The sequence below is a fragment of the Monosiga brevicollis genome, genomic scaffold, assembly GCF_000002865.3.
Source record: "Monosiga brevicollis MX1 MONBRscaffold_4 genomic scaffold, whole genome shotgun sequence".
In the NCBI taxonomy this organism is placed as follows: domain Eukaryota; class Choanoflagellata; order Craspedida; family Salpingoecidae; genus Monosiga; species Monosiga brevicollis.
In genome coordinates this window covers 211050-227504 of record NW_001865041.1, presented here as the reverse complement: position 1 = coordinate 227504, position 16455 = coordinate 211050, and the positions used below count along the sequence as shown (strand labels likewise).

Below are 16455 nucleotides of genomic sequence, written 5' to 3'. Positions count from 1 at the left end.
GCTCATCGGCAATTTAAAAAAAAGGTCGACCCCCCACTTGCTCAAGCAGCGTGTTGATGGGACAATGATCCTCGGGCCGCTGGTCTCGATGGGCGTAGATGAGTTGGCCTTGGCCATTGACGACAAAGGCGCCACCTTGTTGTTTTACGTTGCCTTGGGCACGCATGGCACGAAGGCCCCGATAGATGCTGTTCATCGTGCCGCCAAGCGCCGAACTGTGAATGTGGATACTCTTAGATGCATTGATGGCGGCCAAGACGCTTGGAAGCTGCAAGGCTTGGTAGACCTCACGCTTCGGGTCACAATACACATTGCTGGCCGGGAAGCCGGTGTCAGCGGCAAAGCGGTCGATAAAGACGGGGTTGGCGCAGCCAATCACCACCACACGCGCTCCAGCCCAGTGCTCGTCAGGCACGCGGGCAAGATCGGTAACATAATCCTTGCACACAAATCATAAAAAGTGCCGCACAAAAACTAGACGACACACGCGAGGTGGCAGCGTAGCGTGATGCGTGATGAGCGGTGGCGGAACACGAGCAGAGTTGTCCCGAGCCAACGTACCAATGGCGGTCATTTGACCGGGTGAGCATAGGCTGCCAAGGCTGCAGGGCTCTTGTTGATGATCATACACAGTCATCTTGGCCACGTCTTCCCAGCTCGCGCCCACCCCAGCCCCAGTCGCCATCTCTCCCGTCCCGCCCGCTGCCATTTCGACTGACACGCACAAACAACCAAGAGCTGCTTGGCTTGAGGGCAGAAACGGCTTCCAAGCAAATACCGACACAGTTACATGTGTAACACCCTTCCAGTGGTTTGTCAGATTTTATTTGAGAAAGAGAGAAGATGATGGAAGCTTCTTTGTCGGGCAGGTGGATATTGTTGCGAATTTGTGACTTGTTGCAGCTGTCTGTTCGAGTCCCCTTGGTCGAGCGCGTGAGAAAACGACATGAAATTAGCTGTTGTTGCAGATGGCACTTTCTTCGGCGTTTGACAGGCGTTTGCAGGTGAGAGAAGCTGGCGTGCGAGGCAACGGCAGCGGGGACGACCCCTTCCCTCCGGGCTGTCGGATTGTAGTGAGGGCGAGGGCGCGGCCTCAAGGAAGAGCACGGGCCAGTGAGGAGGGTGTGAGGGGTGGGTGAGAAGGGAACGTCATTCGGTCTCGGCGGACGTGTCGAGTGTGATGACGGTCGTGATGGCGTCACAGAGGACGCGATGACAGGTTCAACCGCCTGTCCGCCCGCGTGCAGCGCCCACAGCGGGCGGCGTCAAGACCTGTGCCTGCCTGCGGTGCTGCGCCTATGCCACCCTTCCACCCTGCTTACCCGTATACCAGCACAACAGGTGTGATGTGCTGCATTCCGTTGGGTCTGACTAGCCTCGCTGTTTGATGCCGTGGCGCCTGGCTGTAGAGGAGTGTTCTGAAGCAGACGCTCGCATTCGAAGAACGGGCTGTGATTTTGTTGATCGGGCGCGTCTGCCAGCTTGAGGTAAGCTTGTCTTGTGTGGTGGGCTGACGGTCTTGTTTGGGCATTTTTTTTTCGTGCTTTCCCCGTGTAACCGGAGTGAAGGCTTGACAGCAAAAGTTGAACAATTCCGTTTCATTTCGACCTGACCCAAGTGGTTCAGGCAGAAGGCTCGAGCACCGACTTCTTTGGCTTAATTTTTTCCTCTCATACGAAGACGCAGATTGACACGGTTCCAGAATCATGACCGCAGCTGATCAAAAGCTCGACTACTACGAGCTGCTTGGCGTCCAAGCCGAAGCCAACTCGGACGAGATTCGTCGCGCGTGCGTCGTTGCTTCTACCTTGCCACCTTGAGCTGCCCGTTTTTTTCCCCGCCTTGCCATGCCATGCAATCACTCTGATACCTGTGTGTGGGTGTGCATGCGTGTCTACTACCCCGACATGCCGAGCTGGACACTCACACGTTTTCTTGATGGCATGGCCGACAGATTCCGCAAGGCTGCTCTGCGCTATCATCCCGATAAGAATCAGGGCAATGAGGCCGAAGCCGAGGCCATGTTCAAGCTCGTCGCCGAAGCCTACGAGGTTCTTTCGGATGGTGTGTGCCCACTACGACCCACTGCCTAAATCCCTCGTCACAAATGCTCCATCTGACTGCTTGTAATTTATTTGCATGTTAACAATGTTGCTTGCCTTGAATGCTGCTACGTAGATTCCAAGCGGCAACTGTACGACCGCTACGGCCACGAGGGGCTCGGCGAAGCATCAGCATCGGCCTCCTCGGGTCGTGCCGGACCACAGTTCCGGGATGCCCATCAGCTCTTCCGTGAGGTCTTTGGTGACATGTTCGGTACGTCAAGACTAGCTAGCTGACAGTTCCATAGCGCACGCGACGCCCGGGTTTCGTTTGCCCATCTCTGGCCCAGGTTCGCCTTTTTTTGCTGGCAACGCAGGCCCTATGCTCACACAGGCACGTTCTTGGGACTAGACTCGGACTTTATGAGCAATATGTTTGACAGCCCCTTCAATGACCCCTTCTTCAGTGGGGGCATGGCGGGTGGTTCTGGCTTTGGCCTGTCCCCCTTTGGCAGCAGCATGATGGGCGGCGCTTCTCCCTTTGGCATGGGTGGCTCGTCCTTTTTTGGCAACATGGGTGGCGCTTCACCGTTTGGAGCCATGGGCGGCTTCTCAAGTTCACAAAGGTGCGAGCCGGGGATTGGGTCACGGAGAGTAAAGGTCAAGTTTCACTCCTCCACAAAGTCGCGAGCCCCACCACGCCAACCGACACCCTCTGCTTGTGCTGATACTCCTACCAGCTACATGATGTCTGGCGGCGCCATGTCGGGTGGCGGCTCGTTTTCTTCGCAATCTACCTCAACCTCCATCCGCGACGGCAAGCGTGTGACCAAGACTGTGTAAGCTGAATGCATCCTTAGTCAGGGGCTCGTCTTCTTGGTTTCTCCTTCGTTCCCTGGCCGCTTCTTTCGCGGGCTTCCCAGTACCGAGACCTGACTTGAGGTTTTTGGATGCAGGTCCTGTCAGAACGGGGTGACGGAGGAACGCGTCGAAGTTCGGGATGCCTACTCTGGTCAAGTGCGTGTTTGGGGCCACATGGTTCATTTTTAAGCTGCAACCTATCGCAAGCAAAGGTTGTGGCACTCATAATAGCGTGATTGCTTGGCCATAGCTCTTGGATTTGACTGTCAACGGTCAACCCCAGCTGCAGGGTGTTGAGCATGCCTCACCACAGGGTTATTTGCAGAGCTCGCTTCATGGGCGTTAAGGGCGCTGCTTGCCTGGCGCGTACCGTTTGCATGGCCCCAGATGGCCCTGGCTCTGTCTTGTAGCTTTTTTCCGGATGTACCTCTCGCTGTTGCGCTGTCAATCCGTACCTTGAGGTCCTTTCTTGCCGGTAGTTCCCAGCTGATCGCTTTTGATCACTGTTTGCACTCGCAACCTTTTCTCTTGTTTTTTTTTTTTTTTTTTTTTTTTTTTTTTTTTTTTTGGTTTTTCACTCAAATGTGTACAACACTCTCTCCCCGCTCCGTTGCGTTCCCATTCCTCCCTTCTTTTGGCCTCATTGGTTATTCGTTGCCGTGTGCGTCCGATGCGAGACGTATGCACACGGCCACAGTGGACAGCGTCCTCTCTCTTTGTTGTTTGGTTTTTGGTTTAGAAGTCTATGTCTCGTTCATGCGCATGGAGGTGGAAGAGTGGATCTACCACGACCACTTGTGTCCGAGCCTGGGGCAGGTACCCCCGGGGGGAAAAAAAAAAAAGCTTGTGTGTGTGTGTGTCCTGTTCATGTGCAACGCAAATTTAAACGCCGTCTCAGCTAGAATGTCACGAAGTTTCCAAATTAATTCCTTCTTCTACTTCAGTCGGTTTCTAGATGAGGGTTTTATTTTTATTTTTTCCTTTGCTTTGTCCGACCACCAATCCACCCACAAGAACTCGTTCTGTATGGTCAGCGCAGCGAGATGAGCGAATGCCAAGAGGCCCCAAAAACTATGCAAAACGTTGCAAAAGGTGCTGCTGAACAACAGGCCTTTGAGCCGACCAAGTTTGAACCAAAATTGAGTGTCTCAACACAACACGATAACGAGTTGACGACTCTAAATCAACAAAGACCCAAATGTCAACAGGCCCGCTTCTCGAGTTATGGGTCGCGCCTGTTGACAAGCCTTGTACTTTAGACCAGATCAACGGCTGATGCCGTATAAGTGGGAGCCGGGGTAGCGACGGGGGCTTGAGGTGAGGCAGACATTTCAGCTGCAGCCGATTCTGGCACGGTGGATGCACTTGTGTTCGAGTCCATGAGGGAGGGGCTAGGTGCGGTTTGTGGCGCTGTCTGCGACACGTTTGGCGGGGCAGGATTTGTCAAGCTGGAGGCGACGGCAGTGGGTGCGGGGACAGTGCTGGCAACCTCGCTTGTCACCTCGCCGGCTGATGTCGGGGCTGACGAGGCCGGAGCCGTTGAGACTGGCTCGGGAGCAACGACAGACGAGGGCACTGGGTTCATGACTGGTGTGCCAGCACTTGCGGAATTGGGCTCACCAGACTGTCCAGGATCACTGGCGGGCGGTGGCGGTGCTTGAGACGTCTCTGTGGTGGTGCCTGTTGGGACCGCATTTTGAGCACTGCCAGGGGCATTGGGTGCACTGGAGCTATCGGTGCGATCACGTGGATCCATAATGGCCACGTATGCCTGACCAAACTCCGGCCTTGCCACTGTTTCGGCAGGTTGCGCCGGGGGCTTGTCCAATGTATCCTTCAGGTCCAAAATCAGGTGGCGCAGCTCAGGTTGGGCCATAAGCTGGTCAATGGCCTTGCCAATAGCAGACGCCTTGTAAAAACCCGTCACCAGCTCCGCCTCGAGCAGTTCCTGAGCAATGCCTTCACCAGTTTCTGTTCGCAAAACGTGCGGCCACCAAACACAAGCCCAGCGTCAACTTGCACACGTGCATTCGCCAGATCCTCCGTCCTCTGAAAACAAACAACAACAACAACAACAACAACAACAACAACAACAACAACAACAACAACAACAACAACAACAACAACAACAACAACAACAACAACAACAACAACAACAACAACAACAGGAAAAGATGAACGTGCATAGGGATCAGAACCCCAGCTCCACATACCGCCTTGCTTGAGCTCAAACTCAATCTCAACGACCTCGTGATTTTCTTCGTGAATAATCACCTTCATGAGCATCGGCACAAATGCCGCCTCGCTTTGCGCTGGGGTCGCATCGGCGGCAGCGGCGGCGGCAGCAGCAGCTACCATTCATTTCCGTATGATAAGCAAGACGAACAATAGATGTGTGAGGACCAACAAAACGTTGGTGCAGTAACAGATGTGGGGGGGGAGGTTGATCATCATTAACAACGCAGCACACACAGACATCTCAAAGTACAGGCCCAGCCAACACGTACCGTCTGCCTCCGCCTGTGCCTGCTCATCCACCTCGGTCTGGGCCTAAGGAAAAAGGGCAGCACACATGTATTAAGGGACGTGCGAACATGACGAGCATGCAAAAAGGCAGTGCGTGCGGGCCTGACATTAATGGCAGCCATCGTTTCCACGTCTTGAGACAGGTCAATCGTGTTGAGCTTGAAGAGAAAACGCCCACTGCTGGCCGTGCCGGAGAGTTGTGGAGGGTCACTGGCATTCCCTTGGGTCGTGTAGTCACGGTAATCCCGAGGCAGCTCATTGATGAGGTTGATACGCAGGTACTCGGCATCACGCGCAAACTTGGACACGAGCGAGCTCTTCAGCAGGTCCACAGCACTGGGGCGCTTGGCAGTGTCCTTTTCCAGGCACTTTTTGATAAACTTGGGAAGCTGTTTGTAGTCGTTGTAGGCCCGCGCGGTCTCCTCACCAACCGTTTGTAGGGTGGGTGGCTCTTCACGCAGAATCTTGTGCATGACCTCAAGAGGATCCTTGGATGCATAGGGCGCGACGCCAGTGGCCAGCTCAATAACCGTAATACCAAGCGACCAAATGTCAGCCTTGGTGTTGTACCCAGTCGTCTGCTCCAAGACCTCAGGCGCCATCCAACAGGGCGTGCCGACAAAGGTCATCTTCGCGGGCGTATCGGCCGCAAGATTTTTGCTCCGCATCTTCTTGGCATTTGAGGCATCTGCCAGAGCGGCGTTTTCGTACGAAGCCTCCATCGTGTCTCCAAGAAAGGCACTCACGCCAAAATCTTGATGGCAGAAGGAAAAAATGTCAATGAGTGTTGGTACGATGTAACGTTTTAGCGAGACCCGGTCAAGGTGCACCCCAAACGCGGAGCAAGGCAAGATGCAGGACGAATGAAGGCACAGCCTACCGGCAAGCTTGACTTCGCCATTCGCGTTGAGCAAGATGTTCCCGGCCTTGACATCACTAAGCGTCCAAAGCAAGGAATCAGATGCACAAGGCGAGTTTGAGTGCCGGGTGGAACGATTCCTCATGGTGACAACAACTGCTTGGTACGCGCACAAGGGGTCGAGGAGCAATGATGCCTACCGGTGAATTTTCATATTGCGGTGAAGGTGATCCAGGCCCTGCAACACCTCCTTGATGACGGTTGCAATTACGTTCTCGGAAAGGACACCGCCTGTCGTCATCGGAATGACAAAGGATCCCGATGCAACGGCGACAACAAACGCAGCAAAAAAGGAGCATGAGCGGCTCAGGCCAAACATTTGAAATGACATTGCAAAAAAGGTCAGGAACAGCAACAAAACGGTAGGCTTACCTTTGGTTCGAACGCTCTTGTAACGGATAATGTCGAGCATGGAGCCTAGTCCCATGGTCGAAAAGAAGAGAGGGAGCGAGGGAGGCATAGGGGGCAGGAGAGAGAGAAAGCGACAGGGACCACCACAAAAAGAGTCAGTTTGATGCTATAAAGGGATAACAATCTGATGCAAAAAAGGCAGAACCATATTCAAGCATGTGCACTGGCACAACTGCTCGTTGAAACGTACCGTAATCCATCAGTTCCATGACAATCCAGAGCTCGTTCTTGTGCACAAACGATGTGTAAAGGCGGACCAGATTGGGATGTTCGCTGTTGCGCATGATGCTGAGCTCGGTCTAATAAGACACAACACAAACGCATGCAAGCAAAGGAGTTGTCCACAATCCATCATGCGCGGTCGAGTCAAGGCACATGAGATGGAGCCAAGGAAAGGTCGGGAGTGGGGTTTGGCTTTTGCAAGCGAAAGGCACGCAAGATTGCGGAAACGCACGATAATCTCCTCGATGTCAGCCGGAGTTTTCTCCAGATCGATCATCTGCGGCAAAACATGACAGTCATGAGATAATTACTCTGGACCAGAAAAATAAGCGCAGAAGCAGGAGACCAAAGAGCACACCTTGACTGCAACATCCTTGCTCGTTTCCTTGACCTGCATCTCAGCCACTCTTGCGGTGGAGCCCGTGCCTGTGGAGGAGGGAAGGAAGCGCGGGTGTTTATCAGGCATCCAGAACTTGGGCAGAATCCAGCACGCGCTCTCCAATCGCACCAATCATGTGAACGAGCTCATAAGCATCGTAGTTGCTGGGAAAGGTCAAGTCAGCCATGGTCGCGGCTGCTGGTGTAGAAGACCAGGTTTAACCTGAGAGTTCACCTGATGGAGCAGCGCGCGTACAGGCGTGATTGCCGTGGGATGAGATGATGGCGTTTTGCACGACGCACTGCGTTGCTGCAGGGAAGATTCCAGTCAACACCAACACACCGCGCCCTCTGACAATTGCGCGCGGAGGCCGGGTCTCGTACCACAACAAGGCAGCTCTGGCCCGGGCCGTAGCGTTGGCCACACGCACGAATGACAAGCACACTTGCAACCGCCGCAGATGTAACGGGCAAACAATGGGTCTAATACCGCATGTACAAGCCGCAGGCCCAAGAGGGATGAGAGGCGGTGATCATGATCATCAAGCCGACGAGAAGAGGCTTGATCCAATTGCCGGCCTCATCGCTCAGCAAAAGAGCGCAGACACCTCTGTCCGAGCGCACACCCTCCTTCTGTTCCTGCCTGTCAAACTTCCCCTCACTTTCAAGGACCCGGCTGCCATGCGTTGACCCCTTCCCATCGCCCCCCATTTCCCCCACACCACTCACCAATCACCAAGAACCATATGAATCAGAAAAAAAAAAAAAAAAAAAAAAACAGAAACAGAAAAAAACACAAAAGGCGATCCAAGTCCCGCTACCAGGTGTTAATACTTCTTCAGAATGTTGCCGAAGAGAAGAGGAGACACGGCTTGCAGGCAAAAAGCTGATCGGATGATGAAAATGCCACCTCTAAAGTACAGTACATGTACACATTTTCATTCATTCATTCGATGTCACGTTGCTGACAATTCCAATGAAATGAATGAAAATAATGTCAGATGTTTCTCGTGTTTTTTCACCCCCCCATTTCGAACGAGGTGCTGCTCTACCGGGCCATCTGTGTGATCTGAAGGATCGCATCGACAAACGGGGTGTTGGGACAAGGGCCGAGGGTGGCTGCCCAATCGCGTAGGTAATTCGCGCAGAAGGCAAGATGACGCGTCGCTCGGTGCCGTTGGCAGCCGTGCGCCGCCGCCCTCGCCAAGTGTCTGCCACTGATCAGGCAAGCGAAGCGAGGGAGACTGATCGCCAGACCCACAACCAGACACAGTCCGGCACTACCACCTTTGTGGCAACACCCCGCACACGTTACAGCTTTGTCCCCGTATATCTGTTGGTTGCAGCTGCTGCCATTGCTGTACATCTGCCCTCCCTCCAAGGCGACTTTGTCTTTGATGATGCGCGTGGGGTGGTGGCCAACCCCGACGTCCGTCTCGACACATCTTGGTCCGATCTCTGGGCTCATGACTTCTGGGGGTATGTGGGCACGCCGGCTTTGCTCCAGTTGAACCTCAATCTGCTACACACCTCTGTCTCTGCAGCCAATGCTTAACCACCCGACCTCTTCATCAACCATCGTCCGGTGCAACAGAACTCCCATGACGGCAGCGCGCAGTCACAAGTCCTACCGGCCCTTGACCGTTGCCACCTTCAAGTTGAACAATCTTTTAGCGGGCATGGCCCCGGCCGGCTTTCACTGGGGCAATGTACTGCTGCACACAGTGGCAAGTCTCATGATGGCCCGACTGGCATGGCATCTGTTTGACCGTGATCGCCTTCCGGCCGCTGTCACTGCCCTCCTCTTTGCAGTGCACCCCATCCACACGGAAGCAGTTCGTAGACCTGTCTTTGAGATAACACAGCTGATCTTGCCCCCCCCTCGCCCGCTGTGCACGCTTTGGTTGCTCACTGACGTCTTCGCCTTCCCAGGTGTGCAATATCGTGGGTCGCGCTGAAATTCTGGCCGGCATTCTCTATCTCACGGCATTGCTGGTCGTACTCAACAAGTACGAGGAAGCTGGCGTTTGCCAGTCGGTCCGCGTCTTTTCTTTGCTTGGATCTTGGATCGCTTGCTCTTGCCGTTGTCGCTTTCATGTGCCGATTTTCTTATCGTGCTGCACAACTCCACCTCTCGTTGCCTCACAGGACTTGGTCCTGGCCCCTTCAAGTTCTCTGCGTGGCTCTCTGTGCCATTTGCTCTATGCTAGCCAAGGAACAAGGCATCACAGCGCTTGGCACGGCGGCTGCCCTGGCCATCTGCCTTCAGGCCAATTGGACTACGGAAGGCTCGCCGCTCGGATTGCTGCTCAAATCTATGCTTCAGCAGCGGGTGCGCAATCTCGTCGTCAGCCTTGCTGCCATTGGTGTTTTGAGCTTGCTTGTGCGTGTACAACTGAACGCCCAGCAGGCTCCCATCTTCAATGCCAATGAAGTACCCGCCGCCTTTGCCACCGGCTTTACAAAGTGGGCCACCATGAACTACTACATCGTGGTTAACCTTCAGCTCCTAGTCCTGCCGTTGAACTTATGTCATGATTGGTCCCACGAAACAATACCGCTCCTCGAGTCACCGCTGGACCCCCGGTTTGGCGCATTGATGCTGGTTTATGGGGTGGCAATCGTGGGAGTTCTTTGGCTCCTGCTACGGCCGTGGTCTGCCATTTCATGCAATCAGGAGCAGCAGTTGCAAAAGCGCCGCCTGCACATGGTGACCCTCTTGGGCCTTGCCGCGCTTGTCCTTCCTTTTCTGCCCGCGTCCAACCTCTTCTTTCCTGTGGGCTTTGTAATCGCCGAGCGGGTTCTCTACCTGCCCAGCATTGGCCTTTGCCTCTTGGCAGGCGTGGCTGCACGATGGCTGTCAACGCGCTTGGGCCCGCGCGGTATCCTCTTGCTAGCTAGCCTCGTCTTCTTGGCCATGGCGGCTCAGTCTGTTCAACGAAGCTTTGACTGGCAAACCGACTACAGGTACACCATTCACAAATGGCAACGGATGTCAGCCCAAAAACCTACTCTGACTGCCATCCACACCTTTTGCCTCCACTCAAGATTGGTTTTTTATTGGCCTGATCTTCATCTCTTAGCTTGCACCTTGCGGGACATCGAACGCATCCCGCCAACAGCAAGATTGCGATCAACCTGGGTCAGCTCATGTCTCAGGTACAAAGGCTGAAATCTGCTATTTTAGCAACCTCACCACCATATCGCATGCAGCAAACGCATGTCGGGGCTGGCAAGACCCATTGTACTCACTCCATGTCACTTTGGACAAAAAAAAAAAAAAATCACAGGCGGCTCAACAAGAAACAAATGTGACCCGTCGTGCTGAACTGTTGGATGAGGCCGAACGCCTCTTTCGCGATCGGTTGTCAGCCAGCGCCTCAGACGCTTCAGCGCACCTGAATCTTGGCACGCTCTTGCAGAATCGTGGCCAGTATGAAGAAGCTCTTCAAGTGCTCACGCAAGGCCTCGAGAAAAAAGATTCAACCAGAACCTCGCTTCGCATTGTGACGGCTATTGCTACCCTCTACTACCAGCAGCAAGACTACGCGCAAGCCAAGCCTTATTTCGAGCTTGCAATGCAGGTAGGTTTAGGCAAGGTGTTTTCAAGCCGTCGTGCTTCCACCACCCGCTGACGAGTGTGGCGCCTGGTGCAGCTCGATCCCCATCACCCATCGGCGTATCTGGGACTTGGTGTCATTGCCGCCGTCCAAAGTAACAACCGCCAAGCCGATCACTATTTTACGCAAGTGATGCCTCTGTTTTTATAAACTCGCCTTTCAAGCTGATTGACCAAGCGTCATTCCAAACACGCGCCTCATCCACCTCTGATATGCACTGTGGCCTTTTTCTCCCGCTTGTTGTTGATCATCAACGGCGTCTTAACAGGCAAGGACTCGAGCGCGACGCCTACAACGTGGAGCTTTTATTCAATCGGGGAACTGCGCGCTTCTATCTCCAGGACTATGCCGGGTGCTTACATGATTTGCGTCTGGCAATGCAATATGACCCAAATCACGCCAAATCACGACAACAATACGAGGTTCGTCTTTCTAACCCACGTGCGATGAGGAGTCAGGAACGAGCATAAAACGGCACACAACCGGAGGGGAAGGTAAAGGTGAGAGACAGAAAGAAAGAAAGAGAGGGAGAGAGGAATGAAATGTGAATCGTTTGAACGCGCTCACACTGGCCACTCCCGATTGGCTTCATTTGAATCCCCATATGCAGGTCGTGGTACAATGGTTGACAACTCATGGCAAAATGCCTGCATAATCCATGGCCCGCGGTGAGGTTGGCATGTCCCGATTCTTAATGCCCTGCCAACGACAAGTTCGTAATCCATGCAGAGGGGCGGACGCAAGTCCACGCGACTGTAGTCATGGCAGAGGGTTGATGCTCTCTGAAAGAGGATTAATAGTTGTCATGATCCTCTGCACCCACGACTTCGGATAGCAGGTCGCCACTGGCATCATCTGCGATGATATACGACCGGCCCGTGAGCATTGGAGTACCGGTGCACGTGGCATGAATAGATGATCAGGCTCTACGATTTGAGGAGATGCTCCAGGCCACGTCATGTCAACACACACCTTCATCGTCACTGGTGGGGCGTTGTGTCATGTCCACCACCTTCGTGCTGTCTTTGTCAGCGCCAGGTGCGGGAAGAGGACCGTCATCACCATCATGTGCAGCAATGGCCGTGGCCTGTGCCTCCTGGGCACTCAAAAAGGCGGCCGTGGAGGCCAGAACTGGGGATGGGTCCAGAAGCTATCGACAAAAAGTTGAACATACAGTCTCTGTATGAGTGAGGCATGGGAACGGTGCCAGCGAACCACCAGACAAGGATGCCGTGCCTTGATGACGCCGTCATTGGACCAAATGGTAATGATAGAGCATTCGGGGTCATAGCGCAGACCCAACATTTCGTGTTGCATGGGGAAGTGCTTGACCAGTGAAATTTTCCTATACAAGCGTGAAGGGCACCACGCGGCATTCGGCACACACGAGCCAGAGTTTGAGCACACTGGGGCCAATGCTAGGAGTTCGGGTAACACCATGATTTCCACCATTCCAAACGACACAGACGTACGGCTCATCCTTGACTTCGGTGGCACATGTTGAGCAGAAGCGAACAGCAAACTCAAAGCCCATTACTGGGTACGCTTGGCGTGAAGGGCTGCACTTGTCACACACGGCCTTGCCGCAACGGCGGCAGTGGTGCTGGCGCTTGAAGCTGATGGACTTTTTGTGCCACATGGCCTTGAAGTTCCAAAAAAAGGGCTCCGAGCAGAGCGCGCAGAGATCACCATCCTGCCATGTCGGGGTCTATCGGGGTACAGTTGCACCAAACATGTAAGACCATGAGAGCACGGAGTCGAGAAGAACATTTAGCGCAGGGTCGAGGGCCAGCAAAACATGGCATTCTTACTGGTGTACGCTCCGCCTTCATGTTCCAGAGAGCCAGCATGCCATCATCACCCGTGGACATGAGGATATCTTCGGCGAGCACATATGCCAACCCGCGGACTTTGTTCCTGTAAAACAGAAAGCAAACACAGGAATGAGCAGGGTCAAGGCAATGGTGTGGGTTAGCTGCACAGAGAAAGTCGATCGCACCTGTGGCCAGTCAATTCATAGGAAATGCCTTTGTTGCCTCCAACATCCCAGCAAATGACCGTCCTGTATGATGTCGAATTTTTGAGGGCAAGATTAAGTCACGAGCCGCGAGACAGCAGCAGCAGCAGCAGCAGCAGCAGCAGCACAAGGATGGGATGTTGATCATGGGCAGGGCAGACATACTTGTCGAATGACCCTGAAAAAAGGTAGCCGCGTTCGGGGACCCACAGCAAGGAGCGTACACTCCCTGCAAGCAACAGTGTTTTGACACGGGAAACGGACCATGGCGGACAACCCAGCTGAGCTGACAAGGCATCAGAACAGCCCAGTCATGAGAAGGACAGACTCACCATCGTGACCTTCCAAGTTGCTGATGAACTGCAGTTTGTTGTTGACAATCTTCAAGACGCCAATGAGGCCGCGATAATCGCCCACGAATACGTTCTGCGTGTCTTCGTCATACTACACGGGCAGCACCAGCAGCGAGCCTGTGAGGCCAGTGTGTGGCGATAGTCAAGCTTAGAAATAAAAAAGCCTATGTATACCTGCAGGCTGGTGACCCAAGCAGGACGCGAGTGGGCGCTGAGACGCTTGCCATCAGCAGCACTGGAAAGGGTGATGCATTTGTCATGGGCTCCGCTCAGCACGAGTTGGCGCTCATGGTCGTAGATAATGCAGCGCACGCGGCCCGAGTGAGCGGGCATGGTACGTGTGGTGGTCATGGAATTGAAATCCTCGCTCACCACATACTCCTGAATGGGCCGCGCAGGTACACAGTGGGTGAATAGGCCCTTTTTCAAGTCGAGGCCAGGAGGGCGAGCGTCAAAACGGCCGAGATTTATATCCATGCATGCGGACGCACCGAGATGGAGCCCTGGTCCATGCCCACAAAAAGACGTCGGCTTTCGTGATGATAGCACAGCGCTGTCGGTGCAAAGGGCATGGGGTGGCACACTGACGGCCAGTAGGTCCCGTCATCGCGGCGCAGCCAAATCAAGACGTTTCTAATCACGAGTCGCGCATGTTACGCGAAGCGCACAGATGATGCAACAAGGCACCGCATGAGTCGGGCTGACCATGCACAAATAACTCAATGCGTTCATTTCGACAAGCACACGCTGCCGTTTGAGCTATAGCAACTCAGCTGCTCGGGCAAGAAGGAAACAGCGGAAGGAGGACAGGGATCGAGAGAAGGACTGTCGACCGCGCAAGCGCCTTCGACGAGAGGCGGCTTCATCCGGGGACACGACAGTTGAGCAACTCACTTATCATCGCTCACAGAGATGGCGGCATGGTGGTCAGGCACATAGATGGCGTCATTGATGGGTCCGGTATGCTGACCCTGAAGCTGTGCCACTAGCTGAGGCTTGGCAGCTTTGGACATGGTCGGTGGTCGTGCAGGATCGCTGGATTCAGACTTGCACTTGACAACGTTTCTGTAGTGTTGGAGCTCAGCACGCCCTTCACTTCAAAGGAATCCAAGCAATGGCAGAGACAGCGATAGCCAGCAGCAGCACCGAGGTCAAGGGCAGCCCATGAAACCTCCTCACACAGTCAAAGGAAAAAAAAAAAAAAAATCAGGACGCGCCCTCTCTCTGGGGCTTTGGAGGGCACAGCCACCACACACCATACAATTCCCCTTTCAACACATGACGCACATGTAGACACACACACTCACACACACACATTACAGCTGTCTCTGCGTACTCTGTTTTTGTAAGAGGGGGTTTTTCAAAAAATCTAAACCTCTCTGCGTGCCAAGGGAGCTGGTTGAATCAGCGCAGGGTTATGGTATCAAGATGCCAGTCAATTTAATCATGATCCTCGACGAGGTTCGGGCACAGCCCACTCCCTCGTTCACAGTCTCAAGTCCCGTTTTTTATTCATATTGTGCAAAGCCTTGCGTTGCGATGCAGGCAAACACACAGACACAGACACAGACACAGACACGCACTCGGAGCACACGCTCATGATCAGGCGGGCAAGTTATCAGCTCGGGTTGATCTGCTTTTTGATGCACTGAAAAGCCAACTCTTAGAGGACGGTGGATGATCGTGTGACAGGCCTAGGTGCGACAAGGGCCGGAAGTAGGCGTGAGATGATACAGCAAAACAAAACGTCAATGTGGAGCCTGGTAAAATGAACTCAAACGTACCGTTCAAAAATGAGAACCGGTGCGGCGGCTCGATCATAACTGGAGCGTGAAAGCAAGGTAGTTTGCTGAATATCGTTGCTCGAGTTGCGGGGCATTTGCGCATCCGGCAGCGTTGTCGTGGTTGTGGGTGAAGGTGGGCCAATCGGTGATCCACCTGTCGTCGAGTGGACGACCGTGCTTTGATGTGCTGTATCAAGCAAACTTTGCGCTGGCGTGGTTTCCCCGCTGGTCGAGTCAAGGCGGAAGCCCGGGTGTTCTTCACTCAAGCGCCCAAGGGCGTTTGCTTTCACTCGACCCACCTGCTCCAACACTTCGTCGACGACGCCACCCAATGACGTGTCGGGAGTACGAAGGCTTTCGCCTGACACCCGCTTCCGCTGTGCAAGCAGAGCGGCCAGGTCAGCCTGTGTACGCACACCTGCATAGCCACTCGGATTTGGCGTCGTTTCGTTCGACGCCGACATCGTGCCGGTCGAAGTGACTGTGGCCTGTGTGCGTCTCGCTTCGCGAAGCGATAGCTTGGACACACCGTTGACTTTCCTGTGCAGGATGGAAGCACAAACGAATAAAGCACCGGCTGTGAGAGGAACGGCTACAAACTGCCACGGGAACTCTCAAAACCACGGCATGGCCCAAGGCGCACAAAAGCGAGTCACGCACTTGAAAAAAAGTGTCAGGTCGCGGCAACTGGGTCGAAAGTCTGGGTCAGATTCCCAGCAGCTCAACAACAGCTCATATAGCCGGTGCGGGCATGCCGGCGGTCGCTGTAGACGATCGCCGCGAGACAGGGCCAAAACCGTTTCAACAGCCGTGTACACAGCCCACGGTGCCGCGCCATAGGAGAAGACCTCCCTAGAACCCCGCAAGCCCAGACCCAAGGCACGAAAGATCAGAAGAGGCGTTGCCAGCGGTGTTGGAAGAGACACTGCTACCCGCTCCTTGAGAGAAGCGCGCCATCTTTGTAACGCAAGCAATCGTGACGAACCAAACAAAGACACCCCAAGCAAACACGTCGCTCGCATGTGTGTACTGGTGCTTCTCAATCGCCTCGAGTGCAAGCCACTTGATAGGCACGGCATCCTCAGACTTTTTGTTGTCTGTTTCGGGATGAGAAGAGGAAGAGCAAACAAAGCAAACGCGTGAGTATCGAGCCGGCACACCGCTCAACTTGGCAAGCAGTGAGTGGTGCACAGCAACGGTTCAAACGCAACGTACAGTACTCCGAGCCACCACCAAGAAGACGGCTCATGCCAAAATCATTGAGGCGCACGTCCTCGAGGCGATGGCGACCAACCAGCACATTTCGAGCGGCAATATCCTAC

General features: G+C 54.1%; 5 protein-coding genes across 5 annotated transcripts; 2 read left to right on the top strand and 3 right to left on the bottom strand.

Annotated features, from left to right (window-relative positions):
• Positions 1 to 1706: 1706 nt before the first annotated feature.
• MONBRDRAFT_23303 (uncharacterized protein) lies at positions 1707 to 3249 on the top strand (the record flags this gene model as incomplete). Its single annotated transcript, XM_001743780.1, has 7 exons — positions 1707 to 1789; positions 1955 to 2064; positions 2179 to 2316; positions 2437 to 2668; positions 2783 to 2881; positions 2999 to 3059; positions 3154 to 3249. The coding sequence occupies 7 exons, from the start codon at positions 1707 to 1709 to the stop codon at positions 3247 to 3249; spliced, it is 819 nt and encodes a 272-aa protein (XP_001743832.1).
• A 2428-nt stretch (positions 3250 to 5677) lies between these two features.
• MONBRDRAFT_1727 (uncharacterized protein) lies at positions 5678 to 7055 on the bottom strand (the record flags this gene model as incomplete). The annotated part of the gene is made up of 6 exons (XM_001743528.1): positions 5678 to 6089; positions 6141 to 6183; positions 6310 to 6365; positions 6489 to 6579; positions 6721 to 6765; positions 6950 to 7055. Coding segments are annotated over 6 exons (753 nt in total), but the record flags the coding sequence as incomplete, so codon positions are not given.
• Positions 7056 to 8515: 1460 nt separating this feature from the next.
• MONBRDRAFT_23301 (uncharacterized protein) lies at positions 8516 to 10994 on the top strand (the record flags this gene model as incomplete). Its single annotated transcript, XM_001743779.1, has 6 exons — positions 8516 to 8838; positions 8954 to 9194; positions 9292 to 9368; positions 9508 to 10326; positions 10443 to 10518; positions 10650 to 10994. The coding sequence occupies 6 exons, from the start codon at positions 8516 to 8518 to the stop codon at positions 10992 to 10994; spliced, it is 1881 nt and encodes a 626-aa protein (XP_001743831.1).
• A 1330-nt stretch (positions 10995 to 12324) lies between these two features.
• MONBRDRAFT_15409 (uncharacterized protein) lies at positions 12325 to 14362 on the bottom strand (the record flags this gene model as incomplete). The annotated part of the gene is made up of 8 exons (XM_001743527.1): positions 12325 to 12687; positions 12791 to 12896; positions 12979 to 13041; positions 13162 to 13221; positions 13325 to 13440; positions 13524 to 13730; positions 13841 to 13982; positions 14244 to 14362. 8 exons carry the CDS (start codon positions 14360 to 14362, stop codon positions 12325 to 12327), a joined length of 1176 nt encoding a protein of 391 aa, XP_001743579.1.
• Positions 14363 to 15819: 1457 nt separating this feature from the next.
• On the bottom strand, positions 15820 to 16204 carry MONBRDRAFT_3511 (uncharacterized protein; the record flags this gene model as incomplete). The annotated part of the gene is made up of 2 exons (XM_001743526.1): positions 15820 to 15981; positions 16115 to 16204. Coding segments are annotated over 2 exons (252 nt in total), but the record flags the coding sequence as incomplete, so codon positions are not given.
• Positions 16205 to 16455: the final 251 nt, after the last annotated feature.